The sequence below is a fragment of the Poeciliopsis prolifica genome, unplaced genomic scaffold (assembly GCF_027474105.1).
Source record: "Poeciliopsis prolifica strain line A6 unplaced genomic scaffold, Auburn_PproV2 SCAFFOLD038, whole genome shotgun sequence".
Taxonomy (NCBI): domain Eukaryota; kingdom Metazoa; phylum Chordata; class Actinopteri; order Cyprinodontiformes; family Poeciliidae; genus Poeciliopsis; species Poeciliopsis prolifica.
The window spans coordinates 4,307,242-4,326,648 of NW_026562413.1; the positions used below are offsets into that span (position 1 = coordinate 4,307,242).

Here is a 19,407-nt window from a genome sequence, read left to right on the forward strand (position 1 = left end):
CCCGCTCAAGACTTTTGCATGTAAAAAATAGAAAATAAATTGTGATTATAAATAATCTGTTAAAATCTATGTAATTAATTAGTAATTTTCTGTTTTATGTCATTAAGGTTCACTAACAAAAGGTCTTGAGTGATTTTTTTAAAACTACTTTTTACGCCGTTTGACTTGGGCCAAACATTCCAGTATTGTTCTTTAAGCGTCTCAGTAAATTGCTATAATATTGTTCCCTCACTGCTAGAGTGTATTGTTTGTCATTTATTGCGATTGATTTCTCATCATAAGATTCTTTGACTGATTGTTGTTATGATAAATTCCACTTAACGATGTTTAAAGAACCTTACAACCGTCTGTATTGTCAGAATTGTTAGTTTTAGTTTATTTTCCACTATCTGTTCAATACATAGATAGTGGCTCCCTACTGTTACCTGAACTTTGTGGCCATCACCCCAAAAAGTTGATCTATTTGTAATTTATCCACATTTTAGCCACTCTGGCTGCAGGTTTAGTCATTGTCCATTCAGAAGACCCATCTATACTTTAACCTGCCGAGCTGATGTCTTTAGATGTTGCTTCAATATTTCCACATAATGGTCTCTGCTTGTGAGATCATCTCTTTGGTACAATGCACCAGTTCCTCTTTTAGCAAAACACCCACTCAGCATGAAGCTGCCACTGCTGTGCTTCGTCATTGTGAGGGGATTCTCAAACTTTCAAGCTTCCCCCATTAGTCATTATGGTCAACCACTTCAGTTATAATTTCATCAGACCAGAGGACATGTCTGATGAAATTAGGGTCTTTATCCTTTAGCTTATTTCTAAATTGTAGTCTGTCCTTTTATGTATCTTTTGTAATAATGGCTATTTCCTCTAAGTAGAGGAGTCGTTTTCCTGTGGATAATGACACTGCTTACCAGCTTCAGCCAGCATCTTCTTGGTTTGTTCTGCACCTTTCACACAAAGAAAACTGTCATCTTGGGGGAACAGAATCCTCTCCTTGGTGAACAGCGTGATGACTGGTCATTACCACCCTTTTTACACTTGCATATAACTTTTTTTGAACAGGTGACTGTGGCACCCTCAGGCATATGAAAATAATGCCCAAGGGTGAAGCAGACTCCAGAGTATGTAATTCTCCTCCTTAGATTCTGCCTGATTTTTTATTTTTTATATTTTTAAAAAAAAATGACTACTAGGATACAGCACATTTGAGAAGCATTATTTAAATACGTTCATGGTCTAATGTTTGACTTAATGTCTTGCAGTGACCAACATTTTTTAACTTGACATACAGCAGAAGTTGTAAACAGCGTATATCCAGTTCCACCATCTATTTTCATATATCAACTATTTCAGTAAATTAGTTAATCTGTAATATACAAGCCAAAGGAGTATGATACAAATGGTACTGTTACATAAACACCCAGACAGAATGTAACAAAACAATAATACTAATAGCACAAATAGAAACTTCAGAAGTATAAAATAAAAAATACAATTATTTTCTTGAGTTGTGATTCAAAAATTACCTCTAATTTCCACCATCATACTTTATGTGGCATTTAAAATAGCTGTCTGCCATATTTATGAAACGTTTTGTTCTGTTTTTTGTGAAAATCTTATGTTCTCTGGCTTTAAATGTTTCATAACATCCTACAAATGATTCTACAAGTTGGGACTATTTGTTGTCTCTAGTTGAGTAAAATCTTCTTGCTTGTAGGCAGACATATGCGATTATTTACTATGCTCCATGTTGCTCTTGTTCATTTTATGTTTTTAGTATTTGAAAGTTTCAAAAATATCTTTCCAATAAATTAAAACCTTTGGGCAATTCCAGAACATATGACTGACTCGAACAAGTCCACACTTGTCACATGAAAAGTCAACTGAAGGGAATATTTTGTGACGTTTCTGTTTTGTTTATTTTGAATTGCAGAAGTCCGCTTGTTGCGCATATTAAGGAACTGTGAATCAATGTTACGATGTCTCCTGTCGTTCACTAATCTCCCTCCTTGATCCTGCCTGGATATTTTGAGGTCATCGGTAGTAGACGAACCAGACAGGTTTGAAATATTTCTGTATAATTTGGATATTCCTCCCGTCTTACGGGCATTTGGGTACAAGGGGCTATTCTGTGTAATAAAACTACAAACCTGTAAGTATTTCTTGAATTGTGACTACTACATTCTCACTATTCCATTGACTTAAATATATGATATATTGACTGTTTGCTTTCCAATAAGAGGGCTATAAAGTGAGCTCCATCTGAGCGAACGTGCCTTTTTATGTGGCGGGATTTTAGTTTCTGCTTTGCGTTTCAGTTGTATGACATCAGAAAGATTAAACAAATATAAGCTCATACTGTCTGCCTGTCCTTAGCGTCTAGTGGAGGTTTATGAGTTTGTCTACATCTTCCTTTTTGAAGGCATCAGGAGAAACCATGCTGAGCTGCAAGCATGGCACCTACAAAAAAGGGATTGGCGCAGTTCAAGGAAAATCAAACAAACATACATACAAAAGAAAAACAGACCCAAGCAACACCACCTGCATACTAACACAATCCAGAAATCAAGGCTGCAGATATTAAATGTACACGTATAGTAATCAAGTGAATGTAATATATGAACATAATGTGCAATGGCACAGGAAAAAACTCAAGATTTGAACAAGAAGTTTTAGACTAATTATATAATATCATTATATTCAACAGTGTAGAGGAATAACTAGACTCCTTTTTACTGGTGTTTGTATTTGATGTTCTGCCTGAGGCTTGCATTAAATGGACCCTCTATCAATCAGTCTACTGATACAGATGGATTTATAAGTCTTCTCTCTCATTTCAAAGGTCGGAATACATAAAGGAGCCCCTTACCTGCATTGGAAATCTAGGACACAGTCTTGAAGCACGCACACGTGTCAGTCAAAAGGCTTATTAAAAGGCAGAAAGCAGCAAGGAAGATCATTCACTTTCATCTCTTATTTCATACGAAGTAGGAACAAATCGGGACTTATATACATCACTCTGACACATGCATTCACTGAAGGCCCCTTTCTTAGCCCTGCAGCTCTTTTTCTCAATAAATTCACACTATGTGAAAACAGTTTTCTTTCAGATGCTTTACCATCACTTCATCTGAATGAATAAAACCATTGCTTCTCACAGTCTGGCTTGTCCTTTGTCCTCATATGTCGACATTAGAGATAAAAGAAAATCTAAGACGAATACCTGGACTCTGGATAAATCGCTAATGTATTTCTTTATTTTTCTAGTTTATATATATTCAGTTTGCTCAGATGTAGATACCCTCCCACTCAACACAAGTAAAGCCTGGTGGCCCGCCAGGCTCATCAGAGAAACCCTGGAATGTGAAATAATGTTTTTGTTTGAAAACAACATACAAAAATGTTCATATAAATGATATTTTAGAAGGCATTTCATTGTACAGATTCTTTTTTTTTCTATAAGACAAAAACAATCACAGTTTTGACTCATGTTTAAACTAATAGTGAAATGTCAGTTTGACATTTCACTATTTTAAATCTAATAAGTGATTTAAAATAGTGAAATCACTTATTAGATTGATTTCTGTTTATGAAACTTTCTGTTCCATAAACAGAAAGTTTAATTAAACTTTCTGTTTCCATAAATAATTTGAGCAACTCTTGTCTCATCAGTTTTCTTTATTATTATTCATACTTTTTGATTCAAATTTAATTTTAATAACTGTCCAACTTTTAGTACAGGAAAGAAAGTGTAATTTCCAGCTATTTGTGATAACTTGAATAGGAAAAAATGTGTGCCCAAGATAATATTTTTGCATCTCAAGACTTAAAAGATTCTTTGACGATTTCTAATACATAGACAGATGGAAAGATATATGATTAGCATTTCTAGCTGCTTTGCAGAAGTTCTGACTACACCAGAAGGTTCTTGTGTAGATTATAAATCAGCATGCGTGACATATAGATGTCCTTCAAATATTGTAATAAGCAGATTTTAATACTCACTTGGTAAGGTCACGAGAGAGTCAGTACAACAAAGATACTTTGCTTAGATGATGTGAAAATCATTTTATTTTATGGCAATGTTGTGGGGGGGGCACGGCAGCTGAAAGGCATTTTAAATCAGATTTCTTGGTGCATTTATTAAGTTAACTTGGTAGGTCCAAGTACAAAACATTGCTATTCCCCTGTGCATCCATCTTTGTTTACATATATAATCTAATTTCCAATTTTATAGGAGCAGAGGTGTTTGAGCTGGCTTTTTGTTAGTGCATATTCCGTCTCCCAGGGGTGATTGGCATGAAAATGCTTATTAGATTTAAAAGAAATGGGCTTAGAGGAAAAGCAGAAAAGACAGGTGTGTTTTTGTCTTTGCTTTCTTTGATATTGAAGATTTGTGTGACCTTATCATTAATTTAATGGCTAAAAGTCAATTTGCTGGGGAGTTTTTATTTCTTTTTTTACAGTGCATTGTAAGAGGAGCCTGACAGAAAGAGGCTGCTTGTGTATCAGAATGTCAACAAATCTTGAACGGAGGAGCGCTCGCTGTTCACACAGCAGGAAAGGACAAATGCAAAGGAAAACAACATTGATATCTGGTCCACTGTTTGGACTGTGCAAACACATACAGTAGTAACATACACTGACATATAACATGTGTTTGGCTTTAGCTAAATCACGTCACATCTCCACTCTTACCTGAGGGCCAAAACTGTAACTCTCTGCTAGTTTTTAAAAACTTCACACTTTCAGTTTGTCATTTGTTTTTTGTGTCTAATCTTTGAGTGATTCTCTGAGTTGATTTTTATATAAAGCCAACTAAAACCTGCTGACTATAAGTGTGGCTCTCAGTAATATTGTTCAACCCTAATGGCTTCATTATCTGTTGTTATCCATTCATGACCGAGTGCTTAAAGAAAATTCAATAACCAATACCCTGTAGTTGGTGCAGGATATTGTGTGCAGGATTTAAATGGCTTAAGAAGAACATGTTGGTGTGGTTTTGTGTCTACAAAAAAGGGATTATTTAGACGTACAAGGAGAGAGGAGTTGGTGCAATAAATATCTCACTCACTTATCGTCCTCAGAAAAACAAAACAAAGATTTAATGCAGCGTCATGCAAAAGTATTCGTGCCTTTTGATGTTTTTTATGTTTTCATAATGCAGCTGTGAGATTAGTTCATTTCTTTTCTTTTTTTTTTTGTTTTCTTTATTTTTTTTAGATATGTCATAGACTAACACAAAGCACCGCTGTGGTTTGAACCAAGCAATCCCAGTTTCATTAGAATGGTTTATCCTGTTTACAGTACGAGGTTACCGAACCTGGACAGTTCAGTACAATGACTTGTTGGCTTAGTCTTCTTGATTTGTTTAAACAAGAACCTGACAGGAAGATCTTACAAATTAAAAATGATAGTTACAACACTGAGGTAAATTCAAGTTCAAATTAAACAATGGCATTTCTGCTTTCACTCTTAACTGCAAAGTTAGTGTTCGATTAGATTAGTAATTTCACTGAATCCCATAGGCACTGTAACTTAAAACCAACCTCTTTTACATGTTTTTGTACAATGTATCAAGTCTGGATGAGGGTATCCTGACATTTCTTCCTGGAGCCCCTTTGTCAGTGTTGAAAGAAACCAGTTTTGGTCACAGTTTAGTGTCTGAGTGAGGGGAAAGATGTCTGTTGCTCATGTCCCACCATGCAGGAGACCAGCTGCATCAATATGTTGTTACGGGTAGGAAGATAAAGCTGCTCTGAAGTTGGACGTAGTCTGTAGTGGAGGCTTTCAATACATGATTTCTGTAAACATGTCAAAATCTAAAGCACTTTAACTACACAGAGGCATGGACAAAATTATTATATTAATCTTAATTTAAGCTTTTGTTGAATATTTTCTTGATATTATATAGTCCTGATATAAAAAAAGTCTATAAATGCCTTCAAATCCCTGATTTTAATCTAGAAAGAAAGCTATGTTTGACATAGTTGAAATGTGACTTGTGGATAGACAGAATGCCATTGTAGATTCTGAAATATTAATTCTTACTGGGAAGAATGGAATTTTGTATAATCCTCTTGCGGTCTTAGTTTGACCAGTAACAATAAATATATAAATAAACGACAGCTAAAGTATACATTCAGCACACTCTCTCTTTGTGCCATAAAATTCCTGGTGCAGCAATAAAATCATTTTTCCCTCCATGCCATGTGCTCACATTTACAACAAACACTTCCCTGCAGCCGTTGGCATCTCTAGACTTTGCGTTCAGTCTTTGCCTATGTATAACATATTATGCATAGCAATTTCTTTGATAAATACCATAGAAAACTGAGGCAACTTGATGTTTAAATCTAACACATTATGTATTTAAGAGTGGAGGTTGGTGTTTGAAAGGGTTTTTGTTTGCTAAAACCTTGAGTGAAGTTGGATATATTTCTGCTTTGACTCATCTACCCTTTATGGTTGTTAGCTGGGCTTCATAAGCAGATATATTTTGATTTGATACCGTTTATGTGACAGATAGAAATCAGATCTTTCAAATTTCTTAAAGCTTATTGAAAAAGAAATAGACTGCATAGTCCAGCGATTGTTATTTATGAGAATTCCTCCCTGAATTAAGCAATATCAAAGAAGCAAGCCAACCAAAACGCTCTCCCAGCTCTTCATAAACATAGTTTCTCTCTCCTACTGTCTGCAGCTCTGATCTGTGGCAAATATGTCAAACAAGCACAAAGTGTGTGTAGGGGGGAGAAGGTTTTCTATGCATGAAAGATACTGAGAGTATAGAAAGTGAGTCCGGCAGGGGTGCAGGGAGGAAGAGGAGCTGGAGAAGAGAGAGGAGTTCGGGTGTGCTCGGCAGCGCTGGCCTGTGTTTCAGGGGGATTCCTGTTGCCCTCCCCACATTTCAGCTGCCTTTATTAGAAATGATTGATAGTGTTCTGGGTGACATGGAAACCGGCTCTGCCAGACTGTGTGCATAGCTGTGTGTGCAAAGACTGACCATGGCCCATTTAGCCAGAGTTAGGACAAAGTTAGCTGTAGGCATAGGGGGAAAAAAAATACAACTTAGGATTGTTTTAGAAATTCTTTAGATTTTTTTCCTGACTTTACTTTAAATTGAAAACTTTCTTTACCGTGTGCAGGAAACTAATTCTGTGTTTGGCAAAGTAGAGACTCCATTTGATGTCTCACATTTTCTATATTTAGTGCTATAATTTGAAAGCTTGTGACCTAAAAATGAACAAATGTTTTTCGGATTCTTCAGATTTGAACTGAAATCAACTTGAATGTAAAAAAAAAAAAAAAAGTAATTGGTAAATATTCAGAATAGTTTTGTATGAAAGGCAAAGTGTACTTTTTATGCTGTAATATGTTGCTATTTTTTTATAGTGTGACCTTATTCTAAAGCAAATTGTGGAAAACATTTGACAGAACACATTAATGTTCCAAACCAACACTGGATTTAGTTCATTTCACTCTTATCATCTAAAGTGAAATAAGAAAACTTTCGGTCACTTTCATCATAGAAGAAAAAAGCAACAATAAAAACAACAGTACTGGACAAAGCTAAAATCACTTGGTGTATTTCAAAGTCGTGCAAATGGCTCTGTAGACAAATACGTGACCTAATACCGCATTTATGTAAAATGTCACGTAAAATATGAGAAATTGCAATAAATTTCTGACTGGGGGAAAAGTTTCCAGAACTCATTTTATCTTTTATAAATCATTCGCACCATTTTACCACCTAATACTTTCTATGAACTAAATGTGGATAACTTTTGTGTTAAGACTTCATTTTTCTTTCTACTTTTCTTTGTTCTTAAACACTCCTCAAAGTGGGAAAGACATAACAGGATGCAATAAAAGGAAGAAGAAATGTCAAGCATCAGGACATGGATACAAGAAAATAGCTCATGACCTACAGTAATAAATAATATGTGGATGGAGCTGGAGATTATAGCAACAGCAAACAGGCCTTTAAACTTTATATGTCTCATTTCTTATCAGAAACAAACTTCTTCCTAGAATGAAAATCATTTTAAATATAAATCACCCCGGTGTACAAAGGATTATGAGCTTAAATGCATGTATTTACAGTTGCAGCAGGCACTGTGACGAAGAACACTGGACCAGGACCCAAGTTTATCTTGCCAACAATATATCAACTATTGTTCTTAAATATATATTTTACTACCTGTAAAAGAAATATGGCCACATGTATTTCTGTTTTCACTATCCACTCTAATTCAAAAACGTGGTGGAACAATCAACCTCAACTCTACATTTCATTGGCTCCCCATTTATCTGTCAAATCTAGACAGTCACAGTAACATGAACTCCTGTTATTTTCTCTCCCGGCTCTGTGTTTTGCTTGAAACTTGACACTGTCTGTCCCCACACAATGGTGGGGACTCGGCTTCAGCCCTTTTCACACACACGCACACACACACACACGCACGCACGCACGCACGCACACTCACGTAGCCCCGCCTTCTGTCTCACTTATTTTCTTACAGCTTCTTTGCTGCATTTATTTCACTTGTGCCGTCTTTTAAAGGTATAAACACGTCTGGACGGGGAGGTACAACAAATGTAAACATCTGGCTTAGATAAGCAGACAGATGTTTCGGTGGCAGGCTGGCAAACGTCCAGATCTCCCACCAAACTCAGCAGAACCCCTGAAGAGGGAGCTGTTGTTTTACCAATTTAAAACACGGTACAAGTGAAATAAATGCAGCAAAGAAGCTGCTTCACATTTTACCTTCAAAGGTTTATAGTTTCAGGCAAAGTCTGGCACATGACTTGGATTTTCCTCAACACCAATATGTGATCTTCATACTTTTTTTATGGTAGTGAGATCCTTCAGCTCCTGAATTTCTCTTCTTTTTGCTTTTATGCTTTTTAAAAACTATTCTACTTATTGTTGCCTCTAGTTCTTGCTTTGGGTTAAAATCTTGATCTGCATCTTCATATTTTCCAATACATTATTGGAAAATATGACGAATATTATTGCGTAAGTGAGTGAGAAAAGGGACTAAATGAAAAAGAAATTGAATAAAAAATACATTCAAATAAACTGTGAAGTTGTTACTTCTTTTGCTGGATACTTGATCGACATGAATAAATAGAAATTGGCCAATCAATAAATATGTAAATAAATAATAACGTAATAAAATAAATGTGTAGCAATAAAAATTAATAAAATACCAACTAAATAAGTGGGAACGCCAATAAATAAATGAGTAAAACAATCAGTCAATATTTGTATGTGGCAATTTAAGTTAACAAATAAAAATTGTAACTTATATAAATAAGCAGTAATATAAAAATTAAGAATTAGCATAAATAAAACGATCCATACAATACTGATAGTGCACTAATGTTTATTACAATTATACAAATATAAAACAAGATATCCTTCCTGCTGATTTGCTTTTTAACATCAGTTAAGAAATAAAGATTTGTAGACCTTCAACAATAAAATGCTTTTAAGTCATTTCTGCAGTCGACATCCTGGCAGACATGATGGATCGTGTCCCAGGAACAAAGGAAATACTCTTTTTCTACTATTTTAATTTTTTTTCTGATGCTTCAGGTAACTTTGCTCTCTTATTTGCATATAGAAACATAATTAGGACAAACATCAAATCAGCTGTCAGTGGGATAATGCAATTTCAAGACTTTCAGTACTTATTCTGCCTCAGTGGATAATTAACGGGTTACATTTTGCAACAAAACGTAACTCATTAATTATCTGTATAATTAATGGCTTGCATAATGCACCAAATCAGGAAGGTACATGAAACACACAGTAACTCTTTAATTTAAAGTCCAGCTCAACCTTTGTCTTCACTTGTTTAATCTTGATAAAACCTCGCCTAAGAGCTGTGTGGGAGTTTTCGGCTGATCAGCATCTCTCTGACACGACCCTCCTCCCGCTTCTCTTCATTTGTCAAAAAGGGAGCAACATTGATCAAATTCAATCACCCCATTTGTTTTTTGTTTAACTCTGCTGCTGCTTGACAGGATTTTGTGTGGAGCTGCTACGGTCAGTTAAATGATTAATTATTATTATCTGCAGGCTGATTTTTGGTAATTGTTAACAGGTCAACTTTTCACATATGGGAACTTTCAGCCTTTATTTTCTTTTACGTGTTTGTTGTACCTATTATTTTTACAATGTTGACACAAATTAAGTGTATTCTGCCATTATGCAACTATCCCCTATTAAAGAAATAGCTATTCATTAAAATATATTAGGCTCAGGTTCAATCTATTTGCTGCCTTTCTGTCTCTGTTGAAAATATTTTCCCTGAGAGCCGTCGTGACCAAAGAGAAAACATTTTTTTAATTTGAATTATGGTATTCTGTGTGCAATGTATAGGTCAAATATGATGCAGTTAAAAATTGAAAAAGGTTTTAGAGGTCATTTATTCTGACTGGTGTCAGTACATTAAAAGCACACTTTCAAATTAAAGTGTTTGTTTTAGAGAAAGAAAGTCTTGTCAGTCTTTCATCGACTGTAACCACATTAACAGCATCTCATATGTAATTTTACTCTCTATTTATGAGCAGCCTGCAGCAAGATGAAATTACATGGATCTATTTCGTACAACCTGCTTTAGTAAACAGGCTCTTAACACCCACTGCAGAGTTGTGTTAATGCCGCCATATACATCCTGGATAATGTCCCTTTCAGGAAGTCTCGGGGGTCGGATCCAAGAACACGCTTTATTGCAGATGATTAAAGTGAGAAGATTAAAACACTGACTCAAAAATTCAAACAAATTAAACTCATTTCTCAGAATTCACTTAGCAATACATTAACCACCTCCTGTTACCCATGTATCATGCACCTAACAGTGTCATCAAACACACATGCATGTTCATTTAATACGTAATAACCAGTTTAAGTTTGATAGAACCACTAATGATGTGATTTGGGATTTTTGTTTTCATACCTCTCCCCTCTCCCAAAACACCACATCCTAATTATTAGTCTTCCTAATCTGTTTTCCTAAGATTGACTTGTTTGGTTGTCGAGACAGACAAATCTCTCAGTAATTATTTTCTGACACTGTTGTGGTGGAGATAATATCTGCAGTCGGTTGATGTCCTCCCAAGGTGACCAGGACAGCGTTTTACAGCGAAGCGGGGCGGGGGTTATGGGGAAAAGTGACAGCTGTGTGTGCAGCTTCCTTTCTTGATTCATGTGCGAGCTGTAATGACATCATATTTAGCAGAAGAAAGGGTTATAAATTAGCCATCAGCTAATGGAGGCTGCGCCTCTTTCTTTGTAGCCCAACGCTCTTTTTCTCTTCCCTCATAGCTTGTGCTTTCCCCGTGCAAATAAGCTTTTAATTATGGACTTCAATCACAACTGAAGTATTAATGAGGAGATGCTGAGTTTTAGGAGTCTGACTGCAACTTGAATTATGTTGCAAATTTGCAGAGCAGATGTGCTTATATGCATTAAATGAGCGAGTGATTTGAAAAATAAATCATTTAATGAATCTTGTGTTATTTTGTACACCAGCTCTTGTTGGATTTAACTTTTACCAATTTATACTGCCTTTTCATGTCCACACGCTCTCATTTCATAACGTCTTTATTCCATGTGGGCCTGTCAGCCAACAGTTTTATGCCCATTTCCTAAAGTATTACTTATGGATTTATGTTTTTGGTGTAATGTTACATTCTATTCACAAAACTGCACTAGACAGAAGGCAACATTTTAGGCATATTTTGTGGAAGACTAAAAGTTTTCACTGTCAGTTTTTCAGGTTTCAGAAAGTGTGTTTTTTATTTTATTTTTAAGAGATTCCTTACACTTCTGATCAAAACCTTAGAGGGAAAGTTCCACTAATCCATGAATTATCCCGAGCTCAATCTGGATTCAAGTCAGAGGGGCAGCAGAGTAATCAGAATATCATGACTTTCCTCTCGCAGCCACTTGGACCAGGCCTTGCAGGGGAATCTCAAGGCATTCCCAGGCCAGCCCCAACGCTGAGCCCCTCCCAGTTGATCGAGCTTGTCACCCTTTCTCTTAGGAAGAGCTCAAACACCCAGCAGCGGAAACTAAATTGGTCGCGTGTATTGACAATCTTGTTCCTTTGGTTACTAGCCGGGCTCATCACCATAGATGAGGGCAGGAGCATAAATCATCTGATGAATCGAGAACTTTGCTCTGACTTTGTAGTCTAGTACAACTTACACATCACTGTACTTGCCACACCAATCCGCCAATCTTAAACAAGACCCTGGGATACCTAAACTCCTTCACTTGGAACAGCAGCTTATCTCCAAGCTGGAGAAGAGTGGCCACTATTTTGTGGACCAGGACGATGTTTTTGGACATTTTGTACTGATTCTCGTCCTGGCTGCTTCATAATTGGCTGTGACCTTCTCCAGGGAAAGCTGGAGATTGCAATCTAATTAAGCCAACAGAACCAAATTGATCAATACCTTGACTGCACCAAGAAATGTTGTCCATAAAGATTATGACCAGAATCGGTGGCAAAGGGAAACCTTGGTGAAGTTCAACTCTCTCCAAAAACAAGTTTGGATTTCTGGAAGTGTGTTTTTAAAGAATGTAGCCATTGTAGAGATTTCCAGTCGATGCTTGACCCAGCCGAACACTCCTGATCAGAAAGTCAAAGGAGAAGATTACAACTATTAACAATTTATTCATGATCAGCCCATGAAAACCCTTGGCAGTGTTGTATTATTTCTTACCTGAAAGTAGTCACTTGCCAAACAATAAAAATTGCAAAAGCCCCCAATAAAACAAAGAAACAGACAAAGTGGCACTTGATAAAACAGACTTATTGTTTCTGCTGCAGTATTGCTTTTCCACACCACATGTTTTTAATAATAACAGACACAAAACCTTGTTTTCTGAAGGAATCTTTTGAACATTAGCTTCAACTGTTTAGCCTTAAATGAAAGTAGCTCTTGACAAAAATCCCTCTGAGGTCTGTTTCTGTTTAGGAGGGAACTCTGGAAATCCCCCTCAGTTCTGGACTAGGAAACACAGAGCCTCATTTCTCCCTGAAGCTCAGGTCTACCAAAATAAAAGCCCAATAAATACATTTGGAAAAACACACAAAGTGGCTGTCAGAGGTCTGAGTGGACCAAACGGACACAAAGAGACACCTCTTCAGTGCAGATCAGGCAGTGTGATGCTCGCTGTAATCAATTATCTAAGCATCATGTAATGTGCCAGTTTCATCTGTTTTTAAACACCAACAAACCTTAAAAGTAGAAGTGCATTTAATGGTAAAAAAAAAAACTGACAAAACGATGCAACTGCAGAGAAAACTAGTTTTTTCTTGCATGTTTTTGCCTTGAATAATGAAAGAATGAGTCCATTGCGCATTGAAGCTGAAGCCTTTGTGAACGGTGCACCAAGTTCTCTGAAGCTGCCAGTTGAAGGTCGTCCTCAGTGTGTGCTCAAGGGCAGCGTTTTCTGGCAACGGGAGGAGATGCTTTCATTGCTTGTTTATGACTCAAGCTTGGTGTTTTATCCTTGTTTGGAAAGTCTGAAACTCATATTTCTATTCATTTTCAAGTGCATCTAAGCATTAAGCCAATGAAAAATAAACCTTTTGCATCACATTGAACTTTTTAATAGTGTTTGCTTTTGACTTAATATTAGGTCACAATAGTTTAGTTCTTTTCCAAATATTGATAATTTGAAAAAAAAATTATTACAATTAAAAAAAAACGAAAATGGAAGCTCAAGTATCAAATCCATTTTGTTTATTTAGGTATTTTAAAACTTGACCTAATCAACAATTTGTTTAATTGAATACATCTTTACTAATTTTGAAAATCCACCTGGTGACACCTAGAATATATATTTATACATTTGTGCTTATGACGTCACACACCTTAATCCAGCTTTTTTCTGAAAATAGATTTCTTCACCACTTTGAGCCGTTTTTGGTTCAAAGCGACTCTTCCTTTAAATGTTCAACATTATGTACGGCCATGTTTGGAGTAAATAATTACCACTGATGGACCACTGCAACCACAGCAAAGTCAGCGACTTATTGTGGTCGCAATTTCCAACTGGCTTGATCTACACAAATCGGTTTGGTTTTGTTGGAATTTTCTTCTTCAAGTAAACAACAGAGTGTTCGTTTCAACATTGCTCCTACTGTACACGCCGCAGTACCGACGCGGTTGTTTTTTCTTTTTTTTAACTCGTCTGTTATGAAAATCTGAGGTGGCTGATGTCATGTTCCTCCACGGATCGTGCTTGATGGTTTGACATCCATGCACCATCAAAGACTGACGTGTCTGAGCACACGGTGCTCGTCTTATTAATAGTGAGATTACAGCTCAGGTAGAGAGCGTCAGTGATGAAGGTATTGACATCTCTTTTGATCACAGTTTATGTTTTACTCGTAGGACTGGTGCATGCAACAGGATTAACACACCCATCTACTCGGCTTCGGTTTGTGCATTTCACTTAGACAAAGCAAATATTTATCATTTATTTTCGTCTCTGCAGAATACCACATCCTGGTTCTTGGACATTTCGAGTGGGGCATGAGCGGTTGCATCAGTTGCTCACAAAGGACTTAACAAAACAAACACTTGAATGTAATTAGTGGCGTATGTTGCAGACAGTGCAGTAGTCTGCAGACCACATGGTCTGTGTCTTATCTGAAACATCTGGCTGACGGACGTGAAAAACACAAGCACTCATTGTGTTTTTTGAAGTTGGCGTTCTTACTAAAATTATTAGTAAGATGCGTGATTTCAGGAAAACCTGGATAAATATTAAAATGATGGAAACAATTGTAAATAACCCAACATTTCTTGTCCCTTTATTATTCTTTTCCTTCATCTTCATATTCGTAGTGTAACATGTAGCCACAGAAATATCCATGCAGTCTGAGCGTTCAGACTGCATGTTGAATAAACAGACCAGAAGTCATAAGAATAAGATTAAAATGACAAAGATTTAATCCAATGAGATCTTTGCACTTGTAGTATTGCGCACAGTGATGTTGCAATTTGATACATTGTGCAGCTGTACAGGTTTCTTTCCAAATTAAACATCCAGATGTGGTTCTTAAAACTAAACTTAAAGTTTAAAAAGCTGTGGTTTTCCTATTCCTAAGGCGGAACTATGTTTTTGTTTTAACGGCGATATCTTGACTCAAAACCTTCAAGTCTCAGCCAGCTGGAGATAATCTTCGGGTTTTATTTTTCGTCACTCTGAAGTCCAACCTTCATTTTTGATGTTTTTCGCTCAGATTTTTTTTTCATAGTTTAATTGTATGCGATGAATTTTATAGCATGTGTGGAAAAAGTTTTCAAATAAGTTGTCACGGTCAACACAAACCGTCATAAATCAGAAGATGCTCAGGATTTCTTCCATTTCTGTTCTGGTTCACAGACGGTCAGAGGAGGAGGTGGACATGGACAAAGTGACGGCCGCCATGGTGCTGACGAGCCTCTCCACCAGCCCGCTGGTCAGGAGTCCGCCTGTCAAAGTCAGCGGTGAGTTGCACGTCCGACAAATGCAGCTCCAGACGAAGCGGAGTCTCCGCGTCCACAAAACACGGAGAGGTTGCTTCACACCGACCCAGTAATTTGTATTCTCCTCTCCATGCTGATGTTTTCCCTCCCTCACAGCTGTTATCTTGTGAATGCACGCAGAAGCTTTGGTTGATAGATTACCACTGCCTGCTGTGCTGTTGGATTGCTTCATCATTGAATTTGGGAAAATCCACAGAGAAGCACACACAAGCTGGAGCTGTGCCACCCAACATAGTGGCAGGAATCCAAAACGTAAACATGTGCTGCAATTTTTAATTTTTCCATTTATGCCACCACAAGATTGTCCGTTCAGCGAAGCATGACGCCAGCCTCTACATATTTGAGATCCCAGCCTTAAGTGGCTGTTTTTACGCAGACGTCACGGCCTTGCATTTGAAAATGTGCAATTAGCTTTTACAAAAGACGGCAAGCTCAAGCAACAACAGATGTTAGATGAACGTTCACGCAAAATTTTACTTGAAAATGCACTTGTAATAATTGAATTTTAGCTTATTATACTTAATTTTTTCCACCTCAGACATAAATGCATTTTTATTTTATTTTTTTACATCAAAGATGAGACGCTTTGAAGTCTTTGTAAAGTACCACTGCGGTAAAGTAAAAGTATGAGAGAAGAGACTCGCTGCTGGGAAGCTGTTTACTGAACAAAACTGGGTCTCTCTCACTAACTCTGTTAAATACACACACAGATATTCAACGTTTCACTCGGCTTATATCTTTTTGCTAAAATGAGATGTCTTTTGTAGTTGGTATTCAAAGGAAATGTTTCTTTGATCTACAAAAGCACGACCTTGTTATTGTCTCGGTGGAATCACAGAACGGGGAAGTGAACTGTATAGGTTCAGGCTCCGTCTGTGTGAAGTGGAAATGAAGATGAACTTACATGACTCTCCTCTTTTTGTCATCCATGTAAAGCGCAACGACTTGCAAAAGTATTCCTTTCCCATGTTTTGTTTAGTTGGAACTACAAACCTCTGGGTGCTTTTTTTGGACTTCATTGTGTTATTTTGTGAAGTGAGATAGAATACATGATTTTAACATAAAATCAGAAATGTCCCCGTGAGCCAATAATTCAAAGAACCAATTTTTGTTGCAAGACTTTGGGGAAACAACCATTAGTTTCCAGATTAAGAAACTTTTTTGTCATTTTACTGGCATGTATACCACCACTATTGTCAAATTCTATATAGTTTTTAAAATAGATGGTTTTATTTAAAAATGTCAATATAAAGCATCGCTTGCAATGGAAGTAGGATATTTTCAGCTAGTTATGTTTCACCGTCAGCTGCGCTCTCCTTCACGACTATCTGGTTTATGAAAAAATGAAGAAATATCTGTAAAATGACTAAATCTGTCTCCCATGACTTGTTCGTCCAGTTCATTCACTATGATAGTTATTCAAATGTATCTAAAACTCTTAAGTGATGAAGAGTTTTTTTGCTCTTAAAAGAGCGCGGTCCGAAAGATTCATCGTCTTATTGCTGTGTGATCCTGCTTCCTTTTTCTCTGCCCTGTCCTCCTCCGTCTCTTCGCGTCCATCTCCGCAGAGGGCTTCAGCGGTTCGTGGAAGGACAACGGCTCCGCTGGACCCTTCACCCCGTCCAGCAACAGTTCCTCAGGAGGCTACTGGAGCTGGTCGGCGCCCAGCGACCAGTCCAATCCCTCCACGCCTTCGCCGCCGCTCTCAGCTGACAGCTTCAAGCCCTTCCGTGTGCCAAGCGTGGGCGGCGTGGGGTCCAACCCGCCGGGGGTGGAGGACCCGAGTCTGGACGAGCAGGACGGCAGCAGTCTGCTGTTCGATGAGCCCATCCCGCGCAAGCGCAAGGTGAGTTCACTAAATCAGCTCGGAAGCTGGAATGCAAGAAAATAAATGGACTAAAACTACTTTTGATATAAGTTATTGTCATAACATCAAATACAGCAGTGAGAGAAAAAATAAATACACCCCAATATCAGGACCTAATGAAAATGATCACTAACTAACTTTTAAGCTCTAAAGTATTTAACTTCATCCTGAAGTTTCCCATAACACACAACAGATGCCACAATGTAATATTTGTTAGTAATCAATTGATACAACAGTAACAGTAACAGCAGTAACTACAAACAACATTTACAGTGACAGTTCGAACCAACATTACTGCAGCTCTTTGAGATTTGCAGACGTTTGTTTCTTCTTTTATTCTGGACTTTGACTGAGCCACACACAGCCAATAATTCGCTTCTTTCTCAGCTGTTTTGCTACAGTCTGGTGCTGTTTTTTGGGATTTTTAGGCTGTAGTTGAACAAGTTACAGCTGAGCTTCTGTCAGACAGATTGCTTCATTATTAAGCAATTATATCCAAACAGGAATTCTGTACTTAATAATGTCAAGTTCCTCAGGTTTTGCGACTGTGAAACAAGCCTAAATAATATGATGGTGTAGAAGTTAAACGAAACAGCTTTTCCTCTGAAAAACAACTTTTTTTTTTTAAGTGTGGGTGTGGATGACTTTAGAGTCCAGATGGAGGGCATAATTAAAGAGAAAAGTGTGTGTTTTTTTATTTATTTTAAGACATTATTGTTGATCTAATAGAAGATGAAAGAGCAGGAACTCTGAGTCGCCGCCTGCCAGATGGACATCTCAACTTCACATCAGTGTTATTATTCAGCCTGATTCTGATCCACACTCTGAGGGACGGAACAAGATGGAGCATACCCCACACACACACACACACACACACACACACACACACACACAGTGCTCTTTTTCTCACCCATCATTTCATTTTGTCTCATTTTCACTCACCCTGACAGCTCACTGTCACTTATTATTTCTCAGGTATACATCGTGTTGTGCTTCCTCCTCTTATCGCCGCTGCTATGTTCCGCTTCCCTGACACGATCATCCATCCGTCTCTCGTTTCTGCTTTCTTTCCTTCTTCCTGTCCTGCTCCTTCACTGCAATTTTTCTTTACCTCCTTATGTCGGTCGTCCCCAGACTTTCACTCTTCATTTTTACTGCTCTCCTTTCCCTCTCAGTCGCCCCTTTGCACCTTTTAATGATTTTTATATCAGTGACAAAGAAACACAAAAGATCATTCCGGCTTCATGTCCCCTCTTGGAGTTTTGGCACTGACGGATTGGGTCTCGGTGGGAGGCGGAAAAACTTTTAGAAATGGGAAAAGCTGAAGATGGATGAAGGGCTCAGATGAAAAGTTAAACACGAACTTGGAGGAGTTTGAGCATGCACTCATACAAGCTGTGAAAAGTTTTTACCATCGACAGGTCTGCTCAGTTCTGTCAAACTGTTCAGGACAACCGAGGTTAATGTTTGGCTTGGATAACTTCTTTGCCCTCGATAAATAAAAACCATCAGTTGAAATCCTCTTCTTTTCCTTAACTCTGGTTATACTTGCCTGACTGTAAAATTTGTGGTTTTCTATAAATCAAATAGTTTTTCACCGCCCTGTGGTACATGTAGCAGTGAGGCTTCACAGCAGATAATCTGCGTTCGCCTCCTGTGGTCTTTTTCTCTTGGCAGCACAATACCATTTGAAGCCCCCAATTAATTAACTGTGAAGGGTTTCTTCAGGAGCGCACCCTCCGTAACTCACAACACAGTCAAGACTGAACAATGCTCAGAGGACAGATGATTGCCATGTGCTTGTATTTGTGCTATAAAGTGTGTGTGTGTAGCCGGAGGAGGGCATCTTGTCAAAATGAAATCAGACTCTTTAACAAAAGTTTGATTGACAGAAGAGCAAGGAGGGAAACTCTGCAGGGCTTTTTTCTTCCTGCATGAAAACAATAAACAGCCTCTCAGGGGAAACCAGTGATGTA

At 37.6% G+C, this 19,407-nt stretch overlaps 1 protein-coding gene across 2 annotated transcripts in view; it reads left to right on the forward strand.

Annotated features, from left to right (window-relative positions):
* The window catches only part of znf704 (zinc finger protein 704), a 53,739-nt gene that overhangs the window by 25,107 nt on the left and 9,225 nt on the right, over window positions 1-19,407 (forward strand). For both annotated transcript variants that reach the window (XM_055054090.1, XM_055054089.1), the window contains exons 3-4: window positions 15,422-15,525; window positions 17,133-17,410. In XM_055054090.1, coding sequence (XP_054910065.1) covers window positions 15,422-15,525; window positions 17,133-17,410 — 382 coding nt within the window. The remainder of the gene's footprint in view (window positions 1-15,421; window positions 15,526-17,132; window positions 17,411-19,407) is intronic.